This window comes from Manis pentadactyla, chromosome 5 (assembly GCF_030020395.1).
Source record: "Manis pentadactyla isolate mManPen7 chromosome 5, mManPen7.hap1, whole genome shotgun sequence".
In the NCBI taxonomy this organism is placed as follows: domain Eukaryota; kingdom Metazoa; phylum Chordata; class Mammalia; order Pholidota; family Manidae; genus Manis; species Manis pentadactyla.
In genome coordinates this window covers 153,464,165-153,488,687 of record NC_080023.1, presented here as the reverse complement: position 1 = coordinate 153,488,687, position 24,523 = coordinate 153,464,165, and the positions used below count along the sequence as shown (strand labels likewise).

The 24,523-nt window shown below is 48.8% G+C and overlaps 2 protein-coding genes across 5 annotated transcripts in view; one reads left to right on the top strand and one right to left on the bottom strand.

Moving 5' to 3' along the window:
- Nucleotides 1-3,569, top strand: part of NOL4L (nucleolar protein 4 like) — a 120,510-nt gene extending 116,941 nt beyond the window's left edge. For 2 of the 3 annotated variants that reach the window (XM_036924712.2, XM_036924710.2), the window contains exon 11: nt 159-3,569. In XM_036924712.2, coding sequence (XP_036780607.1) covers nt 159-379 — 221 coding nt within the window. In that variant the 3' untranslated portion in view covers nt 380-3,569. The remainder of the gene's footprint in view (nt 1-158) is intronic. The other variant, XR_005032509.2, reaches the window with a different exon arrangement.
- Nucleotides 3,570-8,135: 4,566 nt separating this feature from the next.
- The window catches only part of ASXL1 (ASXL transcriptional regulator 1), a 68,594-nt gene continuing 52,206 nt past the window's right edge, over nt 8,136-24,523 (bottom strand). For both annotated transcript variants that reach the window (XM_036924714.2, XM_057502884.1), the window contains exons 4-12: nt 18,928-19,048; nt 18,757-18,854; nt 18,095-18,188; nt 17,474-17,626; nt 16,080-16,243; nt 15,892-15,988; nt 14,463-14,568; nt 13,525-14,161; nt 8,136-13,021 (exon numbers count right to left, since the gene is read on the bottom strand). In XM_036924714.2, coding sequence (XP_036780609.2) covers nt 10,106-13,021; nt 13,525-14,161; nt 14,463-14,568; nt 15,892-15,988; nt 16,080-16,243; nt 17,474-17,626; nt 18,095-18,188; nt 18,757-18,854; nt 18,928-19,048 — 4,386 coding nt within the window. In that variant the 3' untranslated portion in view covers nt 8,136-10,105. The remainder of the gene's footprint in view (nt 13,022-13,524; nt 14,162-14,462; nt 14,569-15,891; nt 15,989-16,079; nt 16,244-17,473; nt 17,627-18,094; nt 18,189-18,756; nt 18,855-18,927; nt 19,049-24,523) is intronic.

Sequence of the window (24,523 nt, the reverse complement as noted above, 5' to 3'; positions counted from 1 at the left end):
CCCTGAGGGTTAACAGATAACCCCACGTCTTGTCTGCTGGTACCAGCCCAAGTGCCTGATGCACAGCAGGCCGCCAGCACAGCGTGAAGGAGGATGCCACGTCCCAGATGCGTGCCGGGGGCCTGCTCCCCTCACACTCCCGCTCTCCCTCTCCACAGGGCCCACGGACCTCAGCATGAAAGGCGGGGCCTCCACCACATCTACCACGCCCACGCCCACCCCCTCCAGCAACAGCACCAGCAGGACGATGCCCACCGCCCAGCTCAGCCCCACGGAGATCAGCGCTGTGCGGCAGCTCATCGCTGGCTACCGAGAGTCAGCCGCCTTCCTGCTGCGCTCTGCAGATGAACTGGAAAACCTCATTTTACAGCAAAACTGACCCCAGCGGCACCTGGCGTGCACTACCCTGGGGAAGGAGGCTGTCCCGGCCTGGACCCAGCTTCCTGCCTCACCAGTTGGTACATTTTGTTTTTTGAAAGAGGTGGGATCCAAAAGAGCTGTTTGTAGCCACACTCCAAGCACCTGAGACTCTGGGCACAAAGACACGTTTTTGGAATCTCCCCACCCAGGTGCTCTGACCTGCTTGGAAGAGGCCAATGGGGCAGCTTTGGAAGGGCTGGGGCTCCCCTGACGAGGCGCTGGGGCCGAGGCTCCATTTAGAATCATCTTCGTGGACCCTGATGTTAGAATCCTACCCCCAGATAATTACCTTTCAAGTCTTAGGTGAGCAGAATTGCATATTTATTGAGAAAAACAAAGTGGACCCTTTCTTCCTATCCCTTCAGTAATTTATTTTTCTGAAAACGGATTCTTTTGTGTTTGTACAGATTGCCAGTCTGTATCTGTCTGATCAGAAGGATATATCCCTGTGTCCTAACATTCCATATCACTACACTGGTGCGGCTGGGGGCTGGCAGGGCAGCGTGTGGTGGGGTGGGCGCCAGGCTGGCTGTCCCTCTTGAGTGCCCAGCACCGCCAAGCAGGAGGGCCTCACCACACCCACTGCAAAGCAAAGACAAACAGAAATGGCTCCCCCACCCCCATTCCACAGAAGCCCCAGTCACACGGTCACCTGATTCTACCTCACACTCCAGCGTGGGCTTTTTCCAGGATGTGTCCTGAGCCTGTTCTGAACGGCCGTCTCCCAACTCCCCACCCTCCCCTGCCCCTCCCCTAGTGTGCTTGCCTGGGAGCTAAGTCCAGATGGATGGCCAGGAACTGGAGCCCAGAGGGCCGTGGCCCTCCTCAGTAGCAGCTTGCGGTCCCCTGGCCCCGGCCACCCGTGGCTGTCCCACAGGACAGAAGGCTGGGAGGTGGCCAGCCAATCTGCAGGGCCCTCGCCCTCACCGTGCGCCCAGGAAGCCAGGTCAGAGCACTTCTCCGCACAGGCCCAGGGCCCTCAGACACTTGCCAGGAAGGGCCTGTTTCTTCAGGGCGAGTCTCTGGCTGTCAGGCAGCCACCGAACAGGAAAGGCAGCTGCGAGCTCCTGGGCAGACCACAGCTCCCATCCCCTGCCCCATGGTTGGAGTCAAGGGACCACGAACAGAAGTGGAGAAGCCACTTGGGTTCTCCTAGGACTAACCCCTTCTGGAGGGGCCAGCCCTAGAAGAAACCCATAATCCCTGGAGTGTGAAAAAGGGCAAAAAGAAAAAGCTGGCCTGGTTTCCTTCCTCCCCTAGGCACTTCCTCTTGCTCAGTGCAATACCTACCAGTGCTGCTAAAACCAGGGATTCGCCCAGACCTCAGAAGGCCCACAGGGCCTCTCCATGCAACACTCCGTAGCCATGACAGCAATTCTCTGCTGCCCGCCCCTGCCCAGTGGCAGAAGCCCTCTGTTGCCTTCCCTCCCTCAGAGCAAAGAGGCCCCAGGGGAGCCAGGACCGAGTGGATCCTAGGACAGCCAGAGTGCCACTCAACCCCAGAGCAGGCACCCCTTCCCAAACCAGCTTTTCGACAGCTGCCCTCCAGGCACTTGGGCAGACCACCCTCAGGGGGAAGGGAGAGGGTCCATGTGGATGCCCCACCCTGCCTCAGATCCATGACTGAGCCATGGGCTCTGAGCCAGAAATTCAGAAAGGTAAGGGACCCTACCCCATGCTCACTTCCAGCCCCTAGTTTGGGGTGGTCTTTTATCCCTCAAGTGGCCTCCAACATCACACCCAGCCACACCACCTCTGCCTTCCATCGGACCAGTCCCCAGGCATCTGGTCAGGGCCAGGCCACCTGAGACCCCCTTAGCACAGCACAAACCCCAGTGCCCCAGGCCTCTCCGCAGCCCAGCAGGCCATGCACCCAGCCCCACCTGCTCAGTACTGCTCCCGGACCTTTAAATTTGTGTAAATATTTATTTTTGTGTGTGAACAATACTACGAAGTAATCAGTAGATCTTTTGCAAAATGTTACCCCAGGCAATTTGTGAAAATCTTAATGTTTAAAAACTGGCAGAGACAATCGCCGCCTTAGAATTCCTGATACCAATTGCTTAACATGTCATTTCTCCTCCCAGAGGCAGTACCCAAAACAGGCATAAACGGTTTGCTTTTCTTGACAGACAGGAGTGAGAAAGACTGGGGAAGGGCTCCCGCCGCCCCCCGACACAAGGGATTAGAGCTAAAGATCAGCATGAACTGCAGTCTGAAGTTCTGTTTTCATGAGTTCAAGCTGTCCTAACCGGCCACCTTCAGCCTGCCTTAGTACTGCGGTAAGAGCTAGGTTCAGTGTGTTTTACAGAGAAGGGAAACAAATGCCAGTTGGGAGAGTCTGCGGGGCTCCCCGTGGCCCCCCAAGACAGTGGATTCCACCACATGGACCCCACTGCTTGAGTGGGCTCCTTCCCAGTGAAGCTACACTTGAGGCCCTGGTGAAGGCAGAATCAGGAGCAAGTTACTGTGTGGAAACAGGATTCCATTAGCTAGTTCAGTCGTCAGGGAACTTACTGTTTTGCTTTTGTTGTAAAAAAAAAAGATGCAGCTTCAACCCCTTCCCACTCTTGACTTTGAGAGCACCTAACAGCCCAACTGGCTGCTGCCCACTTCAGCCCGGGGACTGCCTGCTCCCAAAGGGTGCCTCCAAGGCCCTGCCCCATAGCCACTATTCTGAGGGCCTCGGGGCACAAATTAATCATTTGGGATCCTAAATTAAAAAGGGAATGCAAGAGTAGAATATACCAATTCCAGAGTCTTTACAGGGGACTGAATCCTACGAGAAGGCTAGGATCAGAAGAGAAACAGGTTTGATCTTGGTGGACCATCTGGACGACCAGTAATACCGTGACCATATGAGATTCACTTCACCGTAACCACTCACACAAACAGACAGTTTAGACCCAAGGACAGTGTTGAGGGGGAGGAGGGCAGGCAGGAAGATAGGAGGGTTTTAGAGGATTTCAAACAGGTGGAACCCGGCCATCCCTATTCCCAAGGGCCACTTAAGACTCCAGGGGTGGTTATAGGATTAACTACCAGTTCATTTTCAAAATGCTGCTTTGAACTCAGAGGGTTGATACTTTTAATTTGTAATTTTTTGTAAAACTTTTTACAAGATAGTAAAGTATTTCACCAGAATACCAGTTTCAATCCGTCCATGGTCTGATTTTTATATAATTTAGTGGTGCTTTAGAAACTTTGTTTTGGTTGTTTCTGAGCTCAACAGCTCAACCCCTTTTCGCCTGTATCTACCTAAGACCAATGTGAACCTTTGTATTTTTGCTCCTAATTTTGGACTCAGTGAAAGTGTACTGTTTACATGTACAGACGCCCAGCCCCGTGTGTTCCGCAAGACTCGCTCTCCAGGAGGGAGGTGCACCTCACTAAGCTCACCTGCTTAGCAAAGCCACAAAACAAAACCTCTCACTTTTTACCTGTTTCCACCTAAAAACAAAAAGTTACACCACGTAGAACTCAAGATTTTCTGAAAACACTTTTCTAAGCTCAGAAAAATCTCTGCATGGCAGATTTTTGCCGTGGGCATATAGACGGCCCATGCCACTATCATGGGGTCCATTTAGAAGCAGGGATCCGAACAGAGACTTCTGTCAGCTGCTGGTGGGTTAACTGCATGGACTTACAAAAAGTGGCAGCAGCAGTTGGCTGCAGAGCGTGGGATGGATACAGGTCTTCTCCTGGCATGGGAAGGTCAAGATGACTCATGACCTTCAGGGTCAAACCACCCAAGATTTAGGACAACTCCAGAGGTTGTCAATCCTCTGGCCTAATTTAGACAAGTTTCGGAAGAGCTCAAGTTCCCCATCTGACCAGAGATTTTAAGACTTGCCTGTGCAGACAGTCCGAGCATCTTTTCAGGGTTCCCCTGGAGGCAGCTTACTCCTGCAGCATCACCTCTGGGGAGGGGCCGGGGACTCCAGACAGTAAGTGTACGGCACTTAATTAAGGCAAACAGCAGATGGCACCAACTTTTAAAGGTGACTCTTTATTACTTAATCAATGACTTCACCTCTAAATTATATTTTTACAGATACGCACCTATGCAACTTAACGTGGCTCTTCTAAGCAGGTGAGGACTTCCTCCTCAATGCTCTATAAAAATTATTTGTGTTCTATATAGTGAGTTTTTTCCAGTAAACGTGGCTTAATATTTTAATTCTTAGAATGTGTCTTCTCTATGTGATGCAACTAAATTCTGTTTCGTTTGTGGAATGACTAGCACAGGCCAACTCCCTCTCCCCTCACTTAACAAAAGACCAATGAGCTGTTAATCGAGCTGTTATCTCCATGGTATTACTTGCTAAATGCACTGATTTCATAAGTATGTGGAATCCTTTTCTTTTGAATCTGTATATCATATATAAGACTGAATCTACTTAATAAACACTGAATAACAAACAGAATGCTTTATTTCCACTGTGTCCCCTCAACAGCAGCAATGCCTCTTCCCTTCACGTCTAGATCGGCACTCAGTCTGCTAGTAGATTGCGCCTTTTTCTAGTCACTCAGTTAGCACACACAAGGTCCTCAGTAAATTTTGACAATTACCTTGTCATTTCTTTCAGCACCTAGTCTATTAGAAGGGAAAAGAAACGCATCTTTACTCATCAGGTGTGCACCACTGAAATCCCAGTCCCCTCCCCAGAGGCCGCTCTTGCCCCCTTAGTGCACACCTTGCCTCAATTCAGCCAGTGACCAAGCAAGGTCCTAATGCAGTCGTGCCCTGCAAACTGCACACCCTGCCCTTCGCCCCCGAGCACAGCTCTTCGGCTCACTGAAACGACACTCACGGAACAGTCCCCAAGTGCTGGCCTGGGTAACTGAGGCAACACCAGCCCCAGTCCTGAACCTTCAGTCCCTGGCATTGCATTTGACCCCAAACTCTTGAAGGACACAAAAGGGCTGCTTTTCCCAAAGATGTTTTACTTGTTCACAGACTTTTTCCTTCTCCATGTGTCACTCAGGTTAAATTTTAAGGAAAACTTGCAGAGATATGGCCAGGGACAAACCTAACTATCGTCCAGTTTAAAAATAACCCTGACTCTTGTGAGTTAAAATTTAAGTTTTACTGTTAAAATTGTGTGTGTGTACACACACTATATGGCAGTTGTTTGTAAAACATGTATTTTTTTGGTAATGCCAGAAGAATTCTTTTTAAAATTGAAACTCCATGCAATAGCCAAATACATTAAATAGATTAAGGGAGAGAGGGGCTGGCTGTTTGAAGTCACCACACCCAGGGAGCATACGCTGGGGCTCAGATTTGTAAGGAGTAGCAGACAGCCAAAGCAGGTGTCACCTTGGTGTCGCACCCTTTCACGTACACACAGAGAGCACAGGCAGCAAATCCTCAGTAATATCATGAAAATGCCTGTCTTACCCAAACCCCCATGGCTGAGTACCACCAAGGGACTATTTAAACCCCCACAACCCGGGACAACACACCCAGGACCCAGACCCAACGTGGGGCACTTACCGCCAGGTGAAGCGCACAGCTCCTAGGCAGCACCGGGGGCTGAGGAGGAATGGCTGAGGACAGAGAAGCGCTGCTCGATCCAGTCTGGCTATTTAAGATGGAGGTCTAGCCACAGCTGTTCACAGGGTGCCGGACCACCTCAAGGAGGAATGCCCCATAGGACTGAACTACAATTTGCTCAGTGACAGAGCAGGCGAGCCTCACCTTCATGAAGGAGGGAAAGGGGAGAATATGATGTAACTGCATTTTTAAAAATAATTTAAAATGCACTAGGGAAGCTTACAGTTACAGGAAACCTAAGAATCCTTTGCAAAGTAATCTCTCCTTGATCTTTTGTATAAACACAGATTTTATTTGGCTTATTATGAGTCGAGGGGGCTCTTAAATGAGGGGTCCCAGCTGCCTAGGGAGCTCGTGAACCCTTGTGAACAGTACACACAACTTTGTGGGCCTGTGCACTCCTGTGGGGGAGGCTCCAGAGCTTCCATCGGGCTCTCAAAGGAGCCTGCACCCAGCAAGGTTAAGAGCCACTGCGCTGACAGCCGCCTTTTTGTTACTCTTACTTGCCTTCTATAGCTTTCATCAACATTTCTCGGTAGTTAGAGATGTTCATTCCAGGCTTTCAAACCGATGCACAGAGACAAGAGGAAGCAGGGGGCACTGTCAACATTTGGTTTCAAGTATTAATCTCCAAGGTCACAAAGCCCACCCTCCCTATCACTCTAAGCAGTGCCCACAACACAAGGGCAACACACAGCTTGTGTCACCAACTCTCAGGGTGCAGGGCCAGCAGATGCTTTGGGTCCCCAAAGCCCAATGTAGGTTGGTTACGCTACTGAAACACACACATGCCCACGTCCTCGTCTCAAGCAGCGTCTGAGATGTTTTACATTGCCAGGCCAGTAAGAGAACATTCTTTCCATATTCTGAAACACTGGGTTTTCTCTTCTTTTGAACCTTGAGTAAAGTAAGTCCCCCCTGCCACTCAGTCTCTAAATTCAGGACTGTGTATTCAACAACTGTAGTGTGAGGTCAAAAGTCAGACGTCCACTTAGAGGCCGCACCACGAGGCACGTGAGGCCCGCATCTCCATAGCTCCCCTCTGGGGAGAAGGTCAAGCAGGTGGCAGGAGCTGTGCAGATTTCTACTGTAAGTTCACACAGCTCTTGTCCTAGCCTGGTACAATCTAACAGTCGGGAGTACTTGCTATGTGCTAGGTACTAACAACTTTTATCAAGTAGTTAATCCAATCCCTGTTCAGAGATGGGCAAGTAGGCCCAGAGGCTGAGCAACGTGCTCTGGTCAAAGAGCTGGTAGGGAGCAGAACCCGTGCTCTAATTCACTGCACTGTTCTGCCAACCTGATGAGAGGCAATTGGCAATATCAGGTCCCAACCCTGGATTCTCAAGCACTCCAAGCTTGCAGGTGTTACATGGGCAGATTCTGTGACATGAAGGAACAAGTACACACCACCACCAGGCAGCTGCCCAGTCACCGCGGATGCCTTGCTGTAACTTCTTGAACTGCACTTCACCCAACAGCAGCGCCGCACAGCTGCAGCTTGAACTGCCCCAAAAGCTGTTGCACCGCATGTGCAGTCTATTCTCTCCAATTCCAAAGAAACAAACATGAATAGATATGTATTGCACCTTACTTCCATCACTTTTTCTTTTGGCTTATTTATATACCAAGATTGTTTCTGATAAGCACAAAATAATGTACCTAAGAATGCCAGGTAAGTCTGAGGACTCTTAAGTCCCACAGTCTGGTGTCCACTCAGGCTTACCTAGCCTCAGACCATCTTGTCCTGCCACTTCCCTCTCCCCCACATGCTGCTGCACAGGCATGCATGTTCATGGCTTCTGAAGATCAGAACTGGCCACTGTCCCTGCAGATCATCAGCCATTAGGAGTCTCTTTTCAGCCTTGGTCACCAAGACAGGATGAATACCCTTATCACTTTCACTAGATTTCTGCTTCCAGTTCAAGCACAGAGAATTCACCAAGTCATGTGCAGAATCTAAAGACCAGCAGTTTCAACAAGCCACGCCTTTAGAACCAACCTCACAAAAGATGAGCCCCACACACAAAGTCAGCTCCAGAGTTGAGGGGACCTGCGCTGGTGCTTGCTCCTTCAATGCAGTGTCTGCACTCCAAGCTGACCGACCTTCCCCATCCCGCGGGGCGGCCACAGAAGAGGACTGAGAGCACATGAGCAGGTTGTACAGGTTTATTTTTCCAATACCACAAAAGACACACAAGAGCAGTGCTTTCCCCAGGCAGCCCCATAGACTGGGCCAGTTTCAAACTACACCCTACATGGCCCTGAAGGTTCAGAGCAGAAGGGGATCACACCTGAGCCCCTGCTTCCTGTCTTTGGTAAACAGACTCTTGAAGTTGACAACTTGGACTTCGCCAGTACTGTATTTAAATCACCATATATTGCCAACTTCTCACTCACGCTTCAAGATGACAAAAATGCCACAAGGGGTGAATGAAACGGGGCAGGGGACAGGACTTTTGGATGACATCAGGCTTGCTAAGCCACACTGAACATATACTTCATACAGAAGCACCCACACAGGGAGACCTAAGTTAAACGAGGAGGACTCAAAAAGTCAGGGTATAAGAAATAAGGCAGGAAGCAGGGTGAAGGGAGACAACTATTTGCCGGAAACGTTTTGGGAGAGGCAGGCAACAGGTATGACTGTTCTTCCCCGACCTGCTTTAAAAGGTACATCAAAAGGAGCCCCGTGGCCCCAGGAGAGTATGGTCCCTGGTATTGATGATAGGCGGTGACCCTGGAGCCAGGTCTGGAAGGCCTGCCTGGGGTCCACCCAGGACACTCACCCCTGAATCCAGAAGAATTTAACACTGGTGATGGTGATTTGTCACTTACGGCAGCAAGCAGCCAGTTGAAGGTTGGAGGAGAAGAAATGTGAGGAGCAAGACACATTTGCTCAGTAGCGTGCAGGTGGGCTGACCATGGCTCTGCAGGCTGTGGCAGGTCCACTGGGTGACCCGTGACAGGGCGCCAGGCCAACCTGGTGGATCACAAGTCAATCACTCCACCCTCACGTCAGGCAGCACAGCATGCAGTGGCTCTGACACAGGTGAGAGAAGTCAATTACACCACTTTAATGCAATGATGCCAAAGACGGAAAGTAAGGGAGACGTTCATGTTGTCTGTACAATACATCCATTTACAGTATCGGCCAGTACTGTGTACAACATATAAATACATGATAAACATTAGAGGTGCATAGAGCATACTTACAGAAGCCAAAAAGTTCACTTTATACATCCAAGGATAAAGTGTTAAAAATATAAAAATAAGAAACACACACTGCTTTGAAATGTAAAATGACTTTCACATACACAGGTGCGTGGAAATGCCCACTCCCACAGAGTCCAAAGTGATGGGGAGGGTGTTAAGCAGAGGAATTCACCTGCCAAACATCTGGACATCTGACTTATAAGGTCTGCAGATGACATTTTAAGAGGAAAGACAATCCTATGTCGAAACCCCATTGTCCAAGCAAGTCTATTCAGGGTTCCAAAAGCTCCCATGAGCCAGTGGATTTACTGAGACAGGAAAGTCCCAAATTGGCTTCAGCAACAGAACCAAAGGTCAAGCTGGCTCCATCAACTGGCAAATGACTCATCTGTGACCCCGAGGTCAGCAGGTGCTTGAGCCCTCTGGTGGGCACTGATGGTAGTTACCGTAACCCTGTGCTGGCTTCTTCCCCAGACATCAACAATTCATAGTAGCACAAGAATGATGGCAGGAAGGGGGGGGCAGTGGAAGACAGACATTTCTACTCAGTTCAGGTAGCTGGTTCCCTTGGTGGAGAACACTACCTTCTTTCTTCAGTTTCAAGTCCCTCTGGATGTCAGGCAGGCTCCCCACACCACACCAGGCTCTGACTGTCTGCAAGAGCGCTCTGGCTGGCTGGCCAGTCTTGGGCAGCCCAGTGAGCTGCCCTACAGGAAACCCTTCCAGCAAGATCAGAAGGGTTGGTTAAGGGACAGAGGGGTTTTAGCACTACAAATTTTAGGGAGAGGCAAGAGTACCCTTGCCCAGAAAGACAGAGTCTGTTATATCAATGATATTCTGTATACAGATATAAGATCATTATCAAAATACACACACTAAATATACAACTTTTCCCATGGCCATAATTTATTATCTCACCACAAGGCACAATACACAGAGCTTTGAGGGTCCAATACAGTCATCATGACAGAATGCACCACAGCCCTGGCACATGATCATGGCTTTCAGGCTGCACGCACACTGGAGCGAGATGCTTTCCACCGTGCTGCTGTCGGTGAACATTTGCAAGGAAAGTGATGCACTATGGCTCGCACCAAAGTTTGCTTTGTGGCTCAGCTGCACCACACTCCCAGCAAGGCCTTTGGGAAAGGCGGGGGAGCTGGAGGAGTAATTAAAGCTGGTGGAACTCAGTTGGAGCTTGGAAAGCTTCCCATAAAATGCCTGTTTGATGTTGAGTTGGGAGGGGATGGAAGAAGGCTCCAGGGGCTGACTGAGCCCTTTCCCAGGCTCTCGGGGTAATTTCCAGAAGGGCAGGTCAAGGACAAAGGGCATCCCTTGCAAGTGATCCACCAGCTCCCGTGGACTAAGCCCAGCGGCATTTCTGTTCTCTGTGTTCGCCTTGAGAGGGGACCCCCCACAGGTCTTCTCGCTCCTGACGCCGCCAACAGAGGCAGGAGGTGGCTCTGGTGACCAGTCTTCCCTGGCAGTCTTCACTCCACCAGATACAGAGTTTTTGCTTGACGGCAACTTCCTACTAGGAAAACTGGGCGGGGCATCAGTGGGAAGTGGCTGTGTTTCCCCAGGCCTGGGGCACTGAAGGGCAGGAGCCACATTCCTAGAGCCGAAGAGCTTCTTCCCTTGGCCTCCAGCACTGTTCTGATCACCCTGGGCCTGGCCTGTCACATCGGGACCCAAGGAGATCACATTTGGAGATGAGAAACAAGGGGCTCTCGAGGTAGTGAGATTGCCTGGACTTCTGCCCGGGGCATTTGAATTACTGCACTGGGACAGGCCACGGGCTTCCTTCGGATCCTCCAAACTGAAGGGGGAGAACTGCTCTTTGGAATCCACTTCTTCTACTTTCCCAGAGGCAGCCGCTGGATTTGTCACTGGATATAGGGAGTCTAATTTTGGGACTGTCTTAGAAATCTTTTGGGGCATCCCAGGAGCCTGGATGGCCTCCAGCCTGGCAAGGCCAGTGCTTGCTTCAAGGCTCTCAGGGGGAAGAGGCTCCTTCGAAGCTCTTAAGGAACTGAGGCTGCTCTTGTTAACCGTACAACTATTTTCTGCAGAATCTTGCAAAGATCCCATCCCCAGGGAGCCACCGTGGCTCTGTTGTTTTGTAAGTGGGAGCTGTGGGGATTCAGGCTTGCTGCCCCCGTGGGTTGGAGGAAGAACCTTCTCTAGGGGCAAGCTGCCCTGTAGCAACTGCATCACAAGTGGGTTAGTGGCCTCCACTGAGGACCCAGGCCTGCCCAGGGACATGGGCTGTGGCTGACCATCAGTACTGGCCAACAGCAGGGAGTCTGGGACCTTCTGGGGGACTGCACATATGCGAGACACCCAGCTCTGAGGAGCAGCCATCCCGTCTGTCCTTGTAACCAGACTCAGGTCACCGTTCACCTTAGAAAGTGAAGCAGAGTGGCTCCAATCCTGTTTCTCATCCTTGTCTGCCACCAAGGGCCGCTTCACCACCATGGCTTCCCTAGGGTCAGCCTCACTGCTGCCCTCAGAAAGGTGGCCTTCAAAGTCAGAGGCTGTGTCTGTGGACTCGCTGTGAGGACTCAGTGCTTCTGAGTCTCCACTGACTTTCAGTTTTTCAACTGCCACCTGTCTGAAGTCACTGCCAGCACTGTCACCACACCCCTGGGGTGGCACAGTCCAGAGCAAAGGGATGTTGCTGGGAGGCTCTGGATTGTCCTCAGCAGCCAGTCCCTCAGGCAGTGCAGGAACGAGGGGAGCAGCTTTCTCCCACTCCTCTCCCACCTGGAGCTCAGCAGGGGGAACGCTTTCTCTGGCATTTGGCTCAGGCTGTCCTGCTGCCCCATCATCTGACAGGCCGGGCACCCAAGGAGCAGCACCATTGGCGAGGAGAGTCTCGGCTGTCATGGTTTCTTGTCTAGTAGCACTTTCCCTCACGGGCGGGTGTGAGTCACCAAGTCCGAATCCATCATCACACTGTCTGTCCTGCAGGCCACCAGCCAATGAAGAGTCAGGGCTGGAACTGGGGGTCATAGTCACAGGATCCTTCAGGATGGGCTTCCTGTCGCCACCTAGAGTCTGGCCAGTCCCTTCTGCTAACACAACATCCCCCACTGGAGACTGAATGGGACCATTCTCCGTGGGAAGAGTGGGTCCTCGTTCCCCATTATCCCTTTCCCGAGTAGTACTGGCCCCACAGTCAGTTCTAACATCTAGATGCAATGCAGGCTGCCCAACTAATCTCTCAGGTGCTGGGGTTTTGGAGGACAGTGGGGGCAAAGCCTGGCATGGCTGGTCCCCAGTGGGAGCAATGGGTAGCTGGGAGACACCAGTCAGCTCGCTTGTGAGGACATCTGGATCCCTCTGTAGTGGGTAGCTCTCCTCTTTTCTGAATGGATCCAGGTCCTCTCCATTGGCTCTGGATATGGCAGCTTCAGCCTGGGCACCCTCCCTGTCTAGAGGATGAGGCGGCAGTAGTTGTGTTCGCTGTAGATCTGACGCACACTCTCCAGGGGGACTTGGGGCTCCCCTGGGCTCAGGGTGGCCACAGGCCTCACCACCATCACCACTGCCGCCGCCTCTGCCACCTCCCTCATCGGTGGCCCTGCCGCCACCTCCACCCGGGCCACCCCCGCCTCCGATGGCAGTGGCGGCCGCCTCTCGATGGCAGTGGTGGCCTCTCGCCCCTCGGACCTGCAGAGCACGGGCTTTAATGTCTGCGAGGGTCCTGGCACCAGCCCAGCCCCGGCAGGAGGACTCCGTGATGGGGACGATGCGGGGGCATATCTGGTAAGCGGGCTGACCTTTAACCACCCAGGGTGGTTTGATACGTGAAAGTTGAATCTGCAAGAGAATTGGAAAACAGTTTTAATTGACAGGGTGATCTGACCTAGGAACTGTAAAACTTAACTGGGATTCTAGCTCAGGGGTCATGGCCCAGAAAACCAAATAATTTTCCTTAAAAATGAAATTATCATGGTAAAATGGCTGTCCATGACACACCATTCTGAGAAGGTTCTGCTCAAGGGCTGTTACATGCCACACTTCTAAATTTCATTTCTGGTGGGGCTGTGTGAGTCATTACACAAAGTATCTAGCACCACCCGATGAAAGACTTAAACACCCCAAAGGATTCTGACCTCTAGAGATAACTTCAACAGCGTGAACAAACAAGGAAGGAAGAACCTTACTGCCCTGGTCATCAAGTGAATCTCAAGAACAGCTCTCTTGTAGAGGGCTCTACACTCCCACATAATTAACACAAGGGCCCAGAGCCTTCTGTCTCTGCAAAGCTCCTGACCCTCCAAGGGAAGCTGGCCCCAGGCAGGAATCAAACAGCCTCCTACCCGGATGGGCGGGACTTTGGGCTCCTCTTTGGTGGGCTGTGGCTTTTCGGTGTGAACACTTTCAATTGTGTTACGAAAGGACTGACGATCTTCAAGCCGGGGCTTCTTTTCGGGAAAGGATGCAGAGGCCGCCTGCTCAAAGGATTTCCTCTTCTGATCCTTGGGTTCCTGATCCACAGTCTCCTGAGGCAAGCTGGGAATTCTGTCTGGAGATGCAGAGGCCCGTGGCAGGTCACCTGGATCTGTCTGGATCCGGGCAGCGTCAGGTTCAGCCAGAAATTCAGGACTCTCTGGACCGGGCGCCGCAGAGGATATGCCGGGCCGGCGGGGACTGCCCACTTCTTCCAAGTTGGACTGAGCCTCCCCAACAAGGATGGGGAGACTCTCTGCTGCCACAGGCTGTGTGTCTTTAGCAATCCCTGTTTGTTCTGGGTCCTGTTTTTTGTATAGGTTCCTTCTGGCTCTGGTTCGGAGATCTGGCCGAGAGCGCTTCTTAAAATGCCCATCTCGCTGCCGGGTGGCTGGACCCCGCCGCTGTGGCCGTGCTGGTTCTCCTGGGACACGCAAGTCACTCTTGATTTCAGCCTCCTCCTGGCCTATGTTCTGATGTAATGACTCTTCTTTCGTTAAACCCAATCTGCAAACCAAACTCACATCATCAGTTAGAGGGCACAGAGGGCATGTCTATTTTATTTCTATGAATAATACACAGGTATTAGGTATCTCAGAACAAAATAAATCTTGCTGTTATACATGGTATATAACACTAACAAAGGGAAAATATGTCAGCTTCCCTATGAATGGCACTAAGCTAGATGAGTGGAGTCCCTGCAGTCTCCACATTCTTGTCCAGCACAGGAGGATGCATGACTTGGAGAATATCTGCCTCTACACCCTTTCAAAACCCACATCAAGACTCAGAGCACCAACTGTCTTACTTCTGTCCATAGTAGTCCTCAAAGAACTTTTCTTTCCATTGTTCCACCTTCTTTTCCTTCTCCATTTCCTGTCGTATCCTGACTTGCATTTCATGAGTGAATTCACCTAGAAAGAAATAAAGCTTTTCAAGTGTGTGTATTCAGGGTATTAATGTCTATCTTGCAGAAAGTCAAATACCGCAATTCTACCACATCAGGAGTTTTCAAGGCACACGTGACTTTGGTGACGTTGCCCATCTGTCTTTAACCCCACTCTCTTCTTCATGCTCATTCCCATCCTCTCCAGAGGCTCTCACAGCATGCTCTTATAAAGACCCAGGACAGAATTCATGTGTCTGTTATAAGGGAAATTTATTCTTCCCTAGGAAAATCAGTCATTGAACAGTGAGCACCATATTGATCAAAAAAGCAAAACAAGAAACGAACAAACAAAAGAAACATTCTTACTCCCTGCACAGAAGTGAGTTAACATAGCAGGCCCGGTTGCTTATCCTTAGGAAGGCCTGTTTCCAAGATTGGCCCTTGGCTGATATCTGGGAATGTGGATTTCAGAAGGGTTCCCACCCACACTGACTGACATGAATGGCTCACTGGGCCTAAATTGTTTATGCAAACAAGACTGTTTATGGCAAACACCTGCTTTCCCTTGGGGAATCTAGAATTTGGGTGCATGCCAGGCAGAGGTTTCCTACATGATCAGCTCTAAGTAAAGACCTGGGCACCAGTCTTTAACAAGCTTCCCTAGTAGACTACATTTCACCAACTCATTGCTAGAGGAATGGAGCACATCCTGTGCAACTCCACTGGGAGGGGACCTTGGAAGTTTGCACCTGGTTTCCCTGGACTTCACCCCAGGCGTCTTTTCCCTTTACTGTGTATTCCTTCACTGCAATAAATCAGAGCTATGAGCATGACTATATGCTTTGTCATGTGAGTCCCCTAGTGAATCATCAAATCTGAGGGGGTCTTGGGGACCTCCCAACACCACACTCCCCATGTAGCTTCCCCACAAAGTTCAAAGGGGCTAACAATCACTCCAAGTGGCATGTCTAAGAAGACAGGGCACGTGGTGGAGTTCACACCGAGTCAGCGCTGCATGCCCTTTCCTCCACCCGTCCAGACAATGCTATGATTCCTGGAAAGAACAGGAGTTTATAAGTTTCAATGATGAAGAGGTGATGCAGGTGGACATATCCACACAACACAGCGAGAAGCCCAAATACTCTACCTCCTCTAGAACTATGGAGCCCATTAACACCCACCACATCTAGTGGTATTGTAAGGGAAGCCAGTCTTGTACTAAATATCTCTTGGGGGAAAAAAAGAAAGATGGAGAAGAATGAGTGTCTGGGTTTTAAATATCAAGAGACAAGTGACACCACACAATGGCAGGCACCTCTCGCCATCTGAGATGGAAACAGCTACTCACCGTCAGCCAGGCGTTCCCGCCAGCTCTGAGCCGCATGAGTAAAAAACTCGTTATTCAGGGCACTGCTGCTGAGACGTAACAGGCCATCTGTCCCCACCTATAAGGATCAAGGCAAAAAGCCCAGTAAAGAAACTTAGAGAACAGAAGCCCCCCTCTGAGAGAAGCAAAAGGTAGCCACCCCTTTGCACCTGTCTGTCCACCTCAGGCAGGAGGAGGAGGAGCTGCTGCTGGAAGTGGGACGGCAGGGCATGGAAGGTCCGCGAGTTTATCAGGGCCCGGAGGTTGGTGTTGACAAGAATGGACCCAGGTGTCTCAAAATCTATCTCTTCCCCTCTGTTGCGCTTCATTTGACCTGTGGTTTTTGAAGCAGTAAGAAGCAAGGTATAGGTTTTCAGCTTCTTCAAGCACAAGAAGCAAATGCCAACGGAGGACAGACTCTGGTGGCAGCACCCACACTACCCAGAAATTCTGTGCCACGACTCGACCCACTCAATAGTCCCGTCTGTCCTGACCTATGCTATTCGCCATGATCACTCCTTCCAAGTTACTGTCAATGCCATCACACCTAAGAGAACACCTGAGCTTGTAGCCTCTCAGACAAGACTCTGTACCATGCTGTGTCACAGCCTGAAGAGGACACTCTTCCTACGGAACACCAGGCCGAGGGCAGGCTCTGAGCTTCCTTCCAAAGCTGGAGAACAGGCTCCACAAAGCCAACTGGAGAAATGACAGAGGTCGTCTAAAAGTAAATCCAGTTAGTGTACTATAGACACAGCTGTAGAAGCCTTCTGTGAGCGGGCTAGAAAGGCAGGCTGTCCACACAGACAAGTACTAAGGACTGTTTAAAGCCCACTGCAGTGTCAACGCCTCTTCCAGAAGCCTCAGCAAATATTACTTTTATGTGAAAAAATCACTATTAGTAGAGACCAGTAAGACCTTAAGATTGAGCACCACCAATGAATTAGTGGTAAAAGCAGCAAGAGGGCAAGCAAGCCTAGTTCCCACTTGGCAATGTTTCTTCTGATGTTCAGAAGCCAAGGCTAGTCTTCTTAATGGTTTCATGAGGCCCATCTACAAATAACCAGCATGTGGGCTTTGAGAAACAAATCCTGAAAACAGCAAACTGCATACTGGCCTTGCAAATAGCCCTACTGGGAGATGGGGGTTGCAAATTACTAAATTTGTTCGCATCCCCCAAGTTCAACACAGGCTTCCCTCACCATAATGACTAGGCTATAAAAGAAGGCATGTGACAGAGATGTGGGGTGCTGAAAACAGACATGGCAGGATGATACCGAAAGAAAACATGCTGGAATTCTTCACTGAGAGGCTCAGAAGCAATGTGCACTCACTCAAGCACTTACTAAGCAGTACCCAGGCAGGCCCAGGTTAGGCCCTCATAGGGACAGATAAGCAATGCAGCACCCTCTCTGCCCACAGGGAGTTTCCTGACAGTTCTAGCAGAGAAGATCTACATGTGAAATAACCAAAATGGCCCTAAGAAGTACAAATAAACTGCTTAAGGAAGGAGAGCAAAAGACATCACCTTCACAGGCAGAGAAACAAGTGCCAAGCCACTCACCTGTGGCCGGCTTCCGGAAACCTCTCAGGAGTGGGGCAGGGTCCCGGGCGACCTCAGCCTGGCCCCGGAGAGCAGCACTGCCCAGGGCCAGGGAGCCACTGCTGCTGCCGGATGGGCTGCCGCTCTCGCCATCGGCATGGCGGCCTGAAAACCCTGCAGGCACAGCAGTCCACTGGTCAAAAGTATCACAGGTCGTGCTCATGGCCCGCAGACAAGCTTGCTCCTCCCAGTTCTCCCTGAGATGCTGCCAGCAGTACCTGGCACTTCCACGGCCCAGCCTTGGGCTGCAGAGACCACCACCTCACGGTCTGGCTTTAAAATGTCATATAAGAATGCCAAGCCGCCACCTTAGCTTGTACAGCACTGCCCCTTTTACACAGCACCTGCGCACCTGCTCATAGGCCCCTCATGACCACCCTGGGAGGCCAAGGGAGGGAGCACTGCAGGGCCTGGCGCTGGAACCTAGGCAGGTCTCACCACCACAGCTGCTGCTGCCAGAGGGAGGCAGGTCCTGTCTCCTGACTCTACTGGCATCATACCACCCAGGCCAGAACCTGCTGCCAGAGGGAGGCAGGTCCCAGACCTGAGGAAGGAGCATCGCAATCATGAGTTCACACGTACCTGAGGCAGATTCCACGTGGGCCCCGTTTACCTTCAGAGGAGTCAGAACAACTCGTGGAAGCATCACCCCAGTCTTTTTCTTTTGCTTGTTGGTCTATATTTCCAAAAGGAACAAAAAAATAGCTGGAGTCACCCGCAGGGCCAGAACAGTGGTCCCTCTTGCCCAGGTCTCCACTCACTGCCTTGTAAACGAGAATTCATGTTCAACCAGCTCCCGGCCAACAGGAGCACTGACTAAAGAGACGGAGCTCGGCCAGAAAGACAGTGTGGTCATCATCCCCATGTGCAGACAAGGAACCTGCCCAAGGTGAGCGGCAGGCCATAATTCAAGCTGCTGACTCCTTCACCTCGTGCTCTCCCCACTCTGCACCATGCTATACTTTTCCCTGGATAGTCCTGTGTTTAGCATAAGAACAAACATTACCTGTGAAGAAAGATATCCATCCATGGTAAAAAGGCAAACAAATCACTCTGCTCTCAGACCCACTACCTACTTTTCCTATGGCCCAGTTTTAACTGGCATTGATAGGTGGAGACCAAACCAATTCTCTCCACTCTTCAAACATGCTCACAGGGGTTAAGTACAGGGGAAGAGCCCTGTCTCATGCTCCACCTCACACCTCCACACCCCACCCTGCCTATTCACCAACCCTCCTCCCTACCTGCAAGGAAGCTCGGTAGCTGTCCCTGGAAGTGGAAAGAGGCCGACTCTGAGATTCTGTAGAACAGGATGCATTTGAAGATGTCTCATCAAGAGAAACTGGAGAGGGAAATAAAGGTTAGGGCCTAGCAACTGCTTGAGGCTCTTGGCCCACCTTGCCGAGGGTACTTACCATCATTTTCACCACTCACAGTGCTGGCTTCATTAGATCCACAGCTCTCCACGTCAGCTGTGTCCTCTGGCTCCTCACCCTCCACTGCAGTCGGACTGCGAGACCACTGCAGAGCATCCTTCTGTGACAGCAAGGTACAACTCAGGTGAGCAAAACCCTAGAAATCCTACCAAATGGCAGTTATTCCCAAATGTGCACTGCTTTTGGAGACGAGGGATTTAGAATATTGCTAAGTTCCTATCCCTTTCTTACCTCTTTCTCAGCAAGTTGTTTTCATAAATACATAAAGAAAGTTAGATACAACTTTGCATTCAATCACTCATTAAACATTTGTGGGTGTCTCCAATAAGCTACACCCTGCTGGTTCCTAGAGGGAGGGTGGATTGTAAGAAGGGGTAATCAGGGCCCTGACCTCATGGAGCTCAGATGAGTAGGAGAAGAAAACGGAATCTATCACAATACAAAGCCTGGTGACAGAAGCATAAGGAATGAGCTGTGGAAGCCCAGAAGAGGGGCATCTAACTCACTGAGTTGGAGGAAAAGAGGACAGGGAGATACAGAAAGTAAACAAGGATCTGGGAGGTAAGGCTTCCAAGGAGATGCTGCCTGAGCTGAGTCATAAAGAAGTTAGCTAGCAGCCAGATGAGTTGGCTGTGGGAGATAGGAGAAAGTTCTAGATAATGGGATGAGCAAATGTGGAAGAATATTCCAAACTCAAGGAAACTGGATTTCAGCAGGTGTGTAGGGAACTGGCTACAGGAGGTGGCTAGAGAGAGAGAGAGCAAGAGGGCAGGTAATAAGACCTTGTGTGAGGGATTCAGATTTTGATTGTTTTGGATGATGAGTTTTAACAATTTTATTCTGGCAACAATAAGAAGTCTGGAGGCAGAAAGAAGAGTCAGATTCTGCCAGAAGTCCAGTGAAAATGATTAAGATCTAAACTGGAGTCAGAGAGTGGAAACAAGGCAGTGTAGAATGCTCCACAGCAAGTGTCATCTCCTAACAAACCTGTCGCCCAACAGGCTCTGCTGCAGCCTAACAATTAAACTCCCCTCATTCCCAAGGAAAATTTAGGAGCTACCTCATACCTCGAAACTATGAAAGAGTATGAATAAATACTAGCTGGAAAGAGGAGGAGCACAGAGGGATAGGCATGTCTTCTGTGAATAAAAAAAAGTGTGTGAAGAAGAGTAGATAAAACCATGATTCGACCTCTTACAAATATACCAGAAATTCATAAGGGAAATCCACAAAACCTAAACTCATCAATTTCATGGGTCCCTTGATCCACTATATTGTCTTCATCAATTTATTTTCATTAATTTAAACCAAAATCATGCTGACTTAAATTAATATAAAGGAAAACAGCTTTTTAGATCTTTATCTCTTTTCCCCATCAGCTATAAATGCTTGTCAGAACCAAAAGCTAAAGGATACTTTCAGTATTAATCTTGGAATTATGCTTACTGGCCATCATGTTCTGGGATTGATGCAACAAATTTGTCCTCAGATCTCACAGGCAAACTAAGATAAAATACTCATTAATGAATGAAGAAAGTCTATACACTGGCAAAACAGATCCCAAAATTCCAGTTCTGGTAAGAATGTGGGAAAATCATGTATACACTGTTGATGAGAATGAAAATGGTATTAAACGGTTCATACACTGCCAGTGGAAAAATAAACTAATAAGCAAAATCTTTAAAAAAATGTACTGCCCTTTTAACCCAACACTTCTATTTCTAAGACTTACACGGGACATGAAAACCATTAATCCTTAAAAAGGAGAAAATGAATCAACTGAACTACATAAAACTTAAGATCCTCTGCTCAGCAAAAGACACTATTAGTGGAATAAAAAAGGCAAACTACATACAGAGTTGGAGGAGATAGTTACAAACTCATATAACCAATTAAGAACTTGTATCTAGACTACAGGAATCAGTAAGAAAAAAGGCAATCCAAAAGAAAACCAGATAAAAGATGTGAATTAGGCACTGTACAAAAGAAGACATCCAAACGCCCAGCATTCATATGACAGCGTAATCTCCCCAGCAATAGAGAAGACACAAAATAATGCAAACTAAAACCACAACAAGGTATCACCACATCCCTAAGGAGGGATAAAATTAAAATCTAACAATACCAAGTAGTGCTAATGAGGCTGTGGAACAGCTAAACTGAAAACAGACCCCAACATACAGAATCTAGTTTGGCATTATCTGGGACAGCTCAATGTACAGATAGCCTATGACCAGCAATGTCAGTCCTCAGTGAGGAGTCCTTAGAGAAACACACACACGTATCATTGGGAAGCACAGCCAGAGATCTAACGGCAGCATCATTTGTAACCTGGGCTATAAACAACCAAAGTGCCCATCACTGGTAGAGTCAATACATGGACATCATACAAGAATGAAAAATGAGGCACTCACAACAATATGGATAAATCTGAAAAACAAAAAATTAAAAGAAGCCAGATGCAAAAAAATGTATACTGTAATTATTCAATTTTTTGAAGGTTCAAAAATACACAAAACTGAACTAGTGTTGGGTGTGCAAACGCAGGTGTGAAACACCAAAGAGAAGCAAGAAAGTAACTTAAAAAGTCAAGATAGTAGTTACCTTTAGTGACATGGGGGCTCCTGGCTGCTGGACATGTTTAATGTCTTGATCTGAGTGGCAGTTACAAGGGTGTTTATAATAATTCATGAAGCTGAACATCTATGTTCTATGCAATTTACTGTCTTAACATTTCTACAATAAAAAAGCTCAAAAACAAAAACTACTGTTTTTCCATCAAGGAACACTACCATAGACAGCCACTTGACATCTTACTACGCTGCTGGACAGTGACTGCAATGGGATGTGGGGGGGGACTTGATAATATGGGTGAATGTAGTAAACATAATGTTGCTCATGTGAAACCTTCATAAGATTGTATAGTTAATGATACCTTAATAAAAAATTTTTTTAAAAGCTGAAGAATGTTTAATGCAAGAGCAATGTTGAAGCAGCAAGGGAATTAAGGAGTGAAACTCATACAATATGATACTACCATCTGTTTTAAAAAATAAAAATTGTGTGAACGTATCTGTACAGATACTCACTTTATGTTAGCCATCACCACCTCTAGGTGGTAGAGTTGTGAATACTTTACTTCCCATTGGATTTGGGGTATTTTCTACAATTAACATGTGTACTGTGATTAAGAAAATGACATTTAAAAAGAAAAATTAGGATGTTATATGCTTTGCCAAAAGCTAAGTCCAATTTCCTTCCTGTATAGGTCCCAGAGTCTAGGGGAAACCTAGGGCTGATTATAATTCTTGCTAATTAAACAAACAGAAATACTGACCACTTGTTTGCAATTCAAACAACTACTCCAAGTTTCTAAAACCATACATTTCCACCAAAATGCAAACAGGAGAACACAACTTTTAAGAAAATGAAAGCAAGATTTGCAATTCTAATCCTGCATTTTTAAAGACTGTTAATCTTTCCATAAAGATGCTATAAGTTTGGTATCATTAACTTGCTCAACATTAACTCAAGCAGTTTGATGAAAATTAAATGGGCTACTGAAAATTACAGGCACCAGAAAATATGCCCTAGAATACAAGATTTAAAATTTTTTTGCAAGGATATTTTCCATCAAGAAGCTTTTTAAAAAAATATTTAACAGGATGGAGGGGCGGAAGATGGCGGCGTGAGTAGAGCAGTGGAAATCTCCTCCCAAAACAACATATATCTATGAAAATATAACAAAGATAACCCTTCCTAGAATAAAGACCAGAGGACACAGGACAATATCCAGACCACATACGCACCTGCGAGAACCCAGCACCTCGCGAAGGGGGTAAGATACAAGTCCCGGCCCCGCAGGACCCGAGCGCCCTTCCCCCAGCCCCCGGCAGGAGAAGAGCAGGCAGAGCGGGAGGGAGACGGAGCCCAGGACTGCCAAACACCCAGCCCCAGCCATCCGGGCCAGAGTGCAGGGCCCTCGATACTGGGAAAACAGGGCAGCAAGAACAGTGAGCGGGCACTGGAGGCTGGGCGACAGAGGGCATAAGAAAAGCGCGCGACCATTTTTTTTTTTTTTTGCTTTTTTGCTGTTTTGTTTTGGCGAGCGCTTTTTGGAAGTCTTAAAGGGATAGGGACCCCAATACTAGGGAAACAGAGCAGAAAGACCGGTGAGCAGAGGCCTGAGGCTGGCACCGGAGAATAAAGAAAAACGAACGATCACCTTTTTTTTTTTTAATTTGAAAATTTATTTCTTTTTTTTGGTGGTCGTTGTTTTGTTTTGGCAGGTGCTTTTTGGAAGACTTAAAGGGGCAGGGCGGGTCACTTAATCCAGAGGTAGGGAATCCGGGGATCTCTGGGCACCCTAACCCCTGGGCTGCAGGGAGCAGGGAGGCCCCTTAGGGAGATAAATAGCCTCCCAGCAGCTCCTGCTCCAACGCGACTCCACCATTTTGGAGTAGCTGCCCGAGCCAGGCCACGCCCACAGCAACAGCGGAGATTAACTCCATAGCAACCGGGCAGGAAGCAGAAACCCTGTCTGCGCGCAGCTGCGCAGCACAAGCCACTAGAGGTCGCTGTTCTCCTAGGAGAGGAGGGCCACAAACCAACAAGAAAGGAAGTCCTTCCAGCCGTCACTCGTCCCAGTTCTGCAGACTATTCCTATCACCATGAAAAGGCAAAGCTACAGGCAGACAAAGATCACAGAGACAACACCAGAGAAGGAGACAGACCTAACCAGTCTCCCTGAAAAAGAATTCAAAATAAGAATCATAAACATGCTGACAGAGATGCAGAGAAATACGCAAGAGAAATGGGATGAAGTCCGGAAGGAGATCACAGATGCCAGAAAGGAGATCGCAGAAATGAAACAAACTCTGGAAGGGTTTATAAGCAGAATGGATAGAATGCAAGAGGCCATTGATGGAATTGAAATCAGAGAACAGGAACGCATAGAAGCTGACATAGAGAGAGACAAAAGGATCTCCAGGAATGAAACAATATTAAGAGAACTGTGTGACCAATCCAAAAGGAACAATATCTGTATTATAGGGGTCCCAGAAGAAGAAGAGAGAGGAAAAGAGATGGAAAGTATCTTAGAAGAAATAATTGCTGAAAACTTCCCCACACTGGGGGAGGAAGTAATCGAACAGACCACGGAAATACACAGAACCCCCAACAGAAAGGATCCAAGAAGGAAAACACCAAGACACATAATAATTAAAATGGCAAAGATCAAGGAGAAGGAAAGAGTGTTAAAGGCAGCTAGAGAGAAAAAGGTCACCTATAAAGGGAAACCCATCAGGCTAACATCAGATTTCTCAACAGAAACCCTACAGGCCAGAAGAGAATGGCATGATATATTTAATACAATGAAACAGAAGGGCCTTGAACCAAGGATACTGTATCCAGCACGACTATCATTCAAATATGATGGTGGGATTAAACAATTCCCAGACAAACAAAAGCTGAGGGAATTTGCTTTCCACAAACCACCTCTACAGAACATCTTACAGGGACTGCTCTAGATGGGAGCACTCCTAGAAAGAGCACAGCACAAAATACCCAACATATG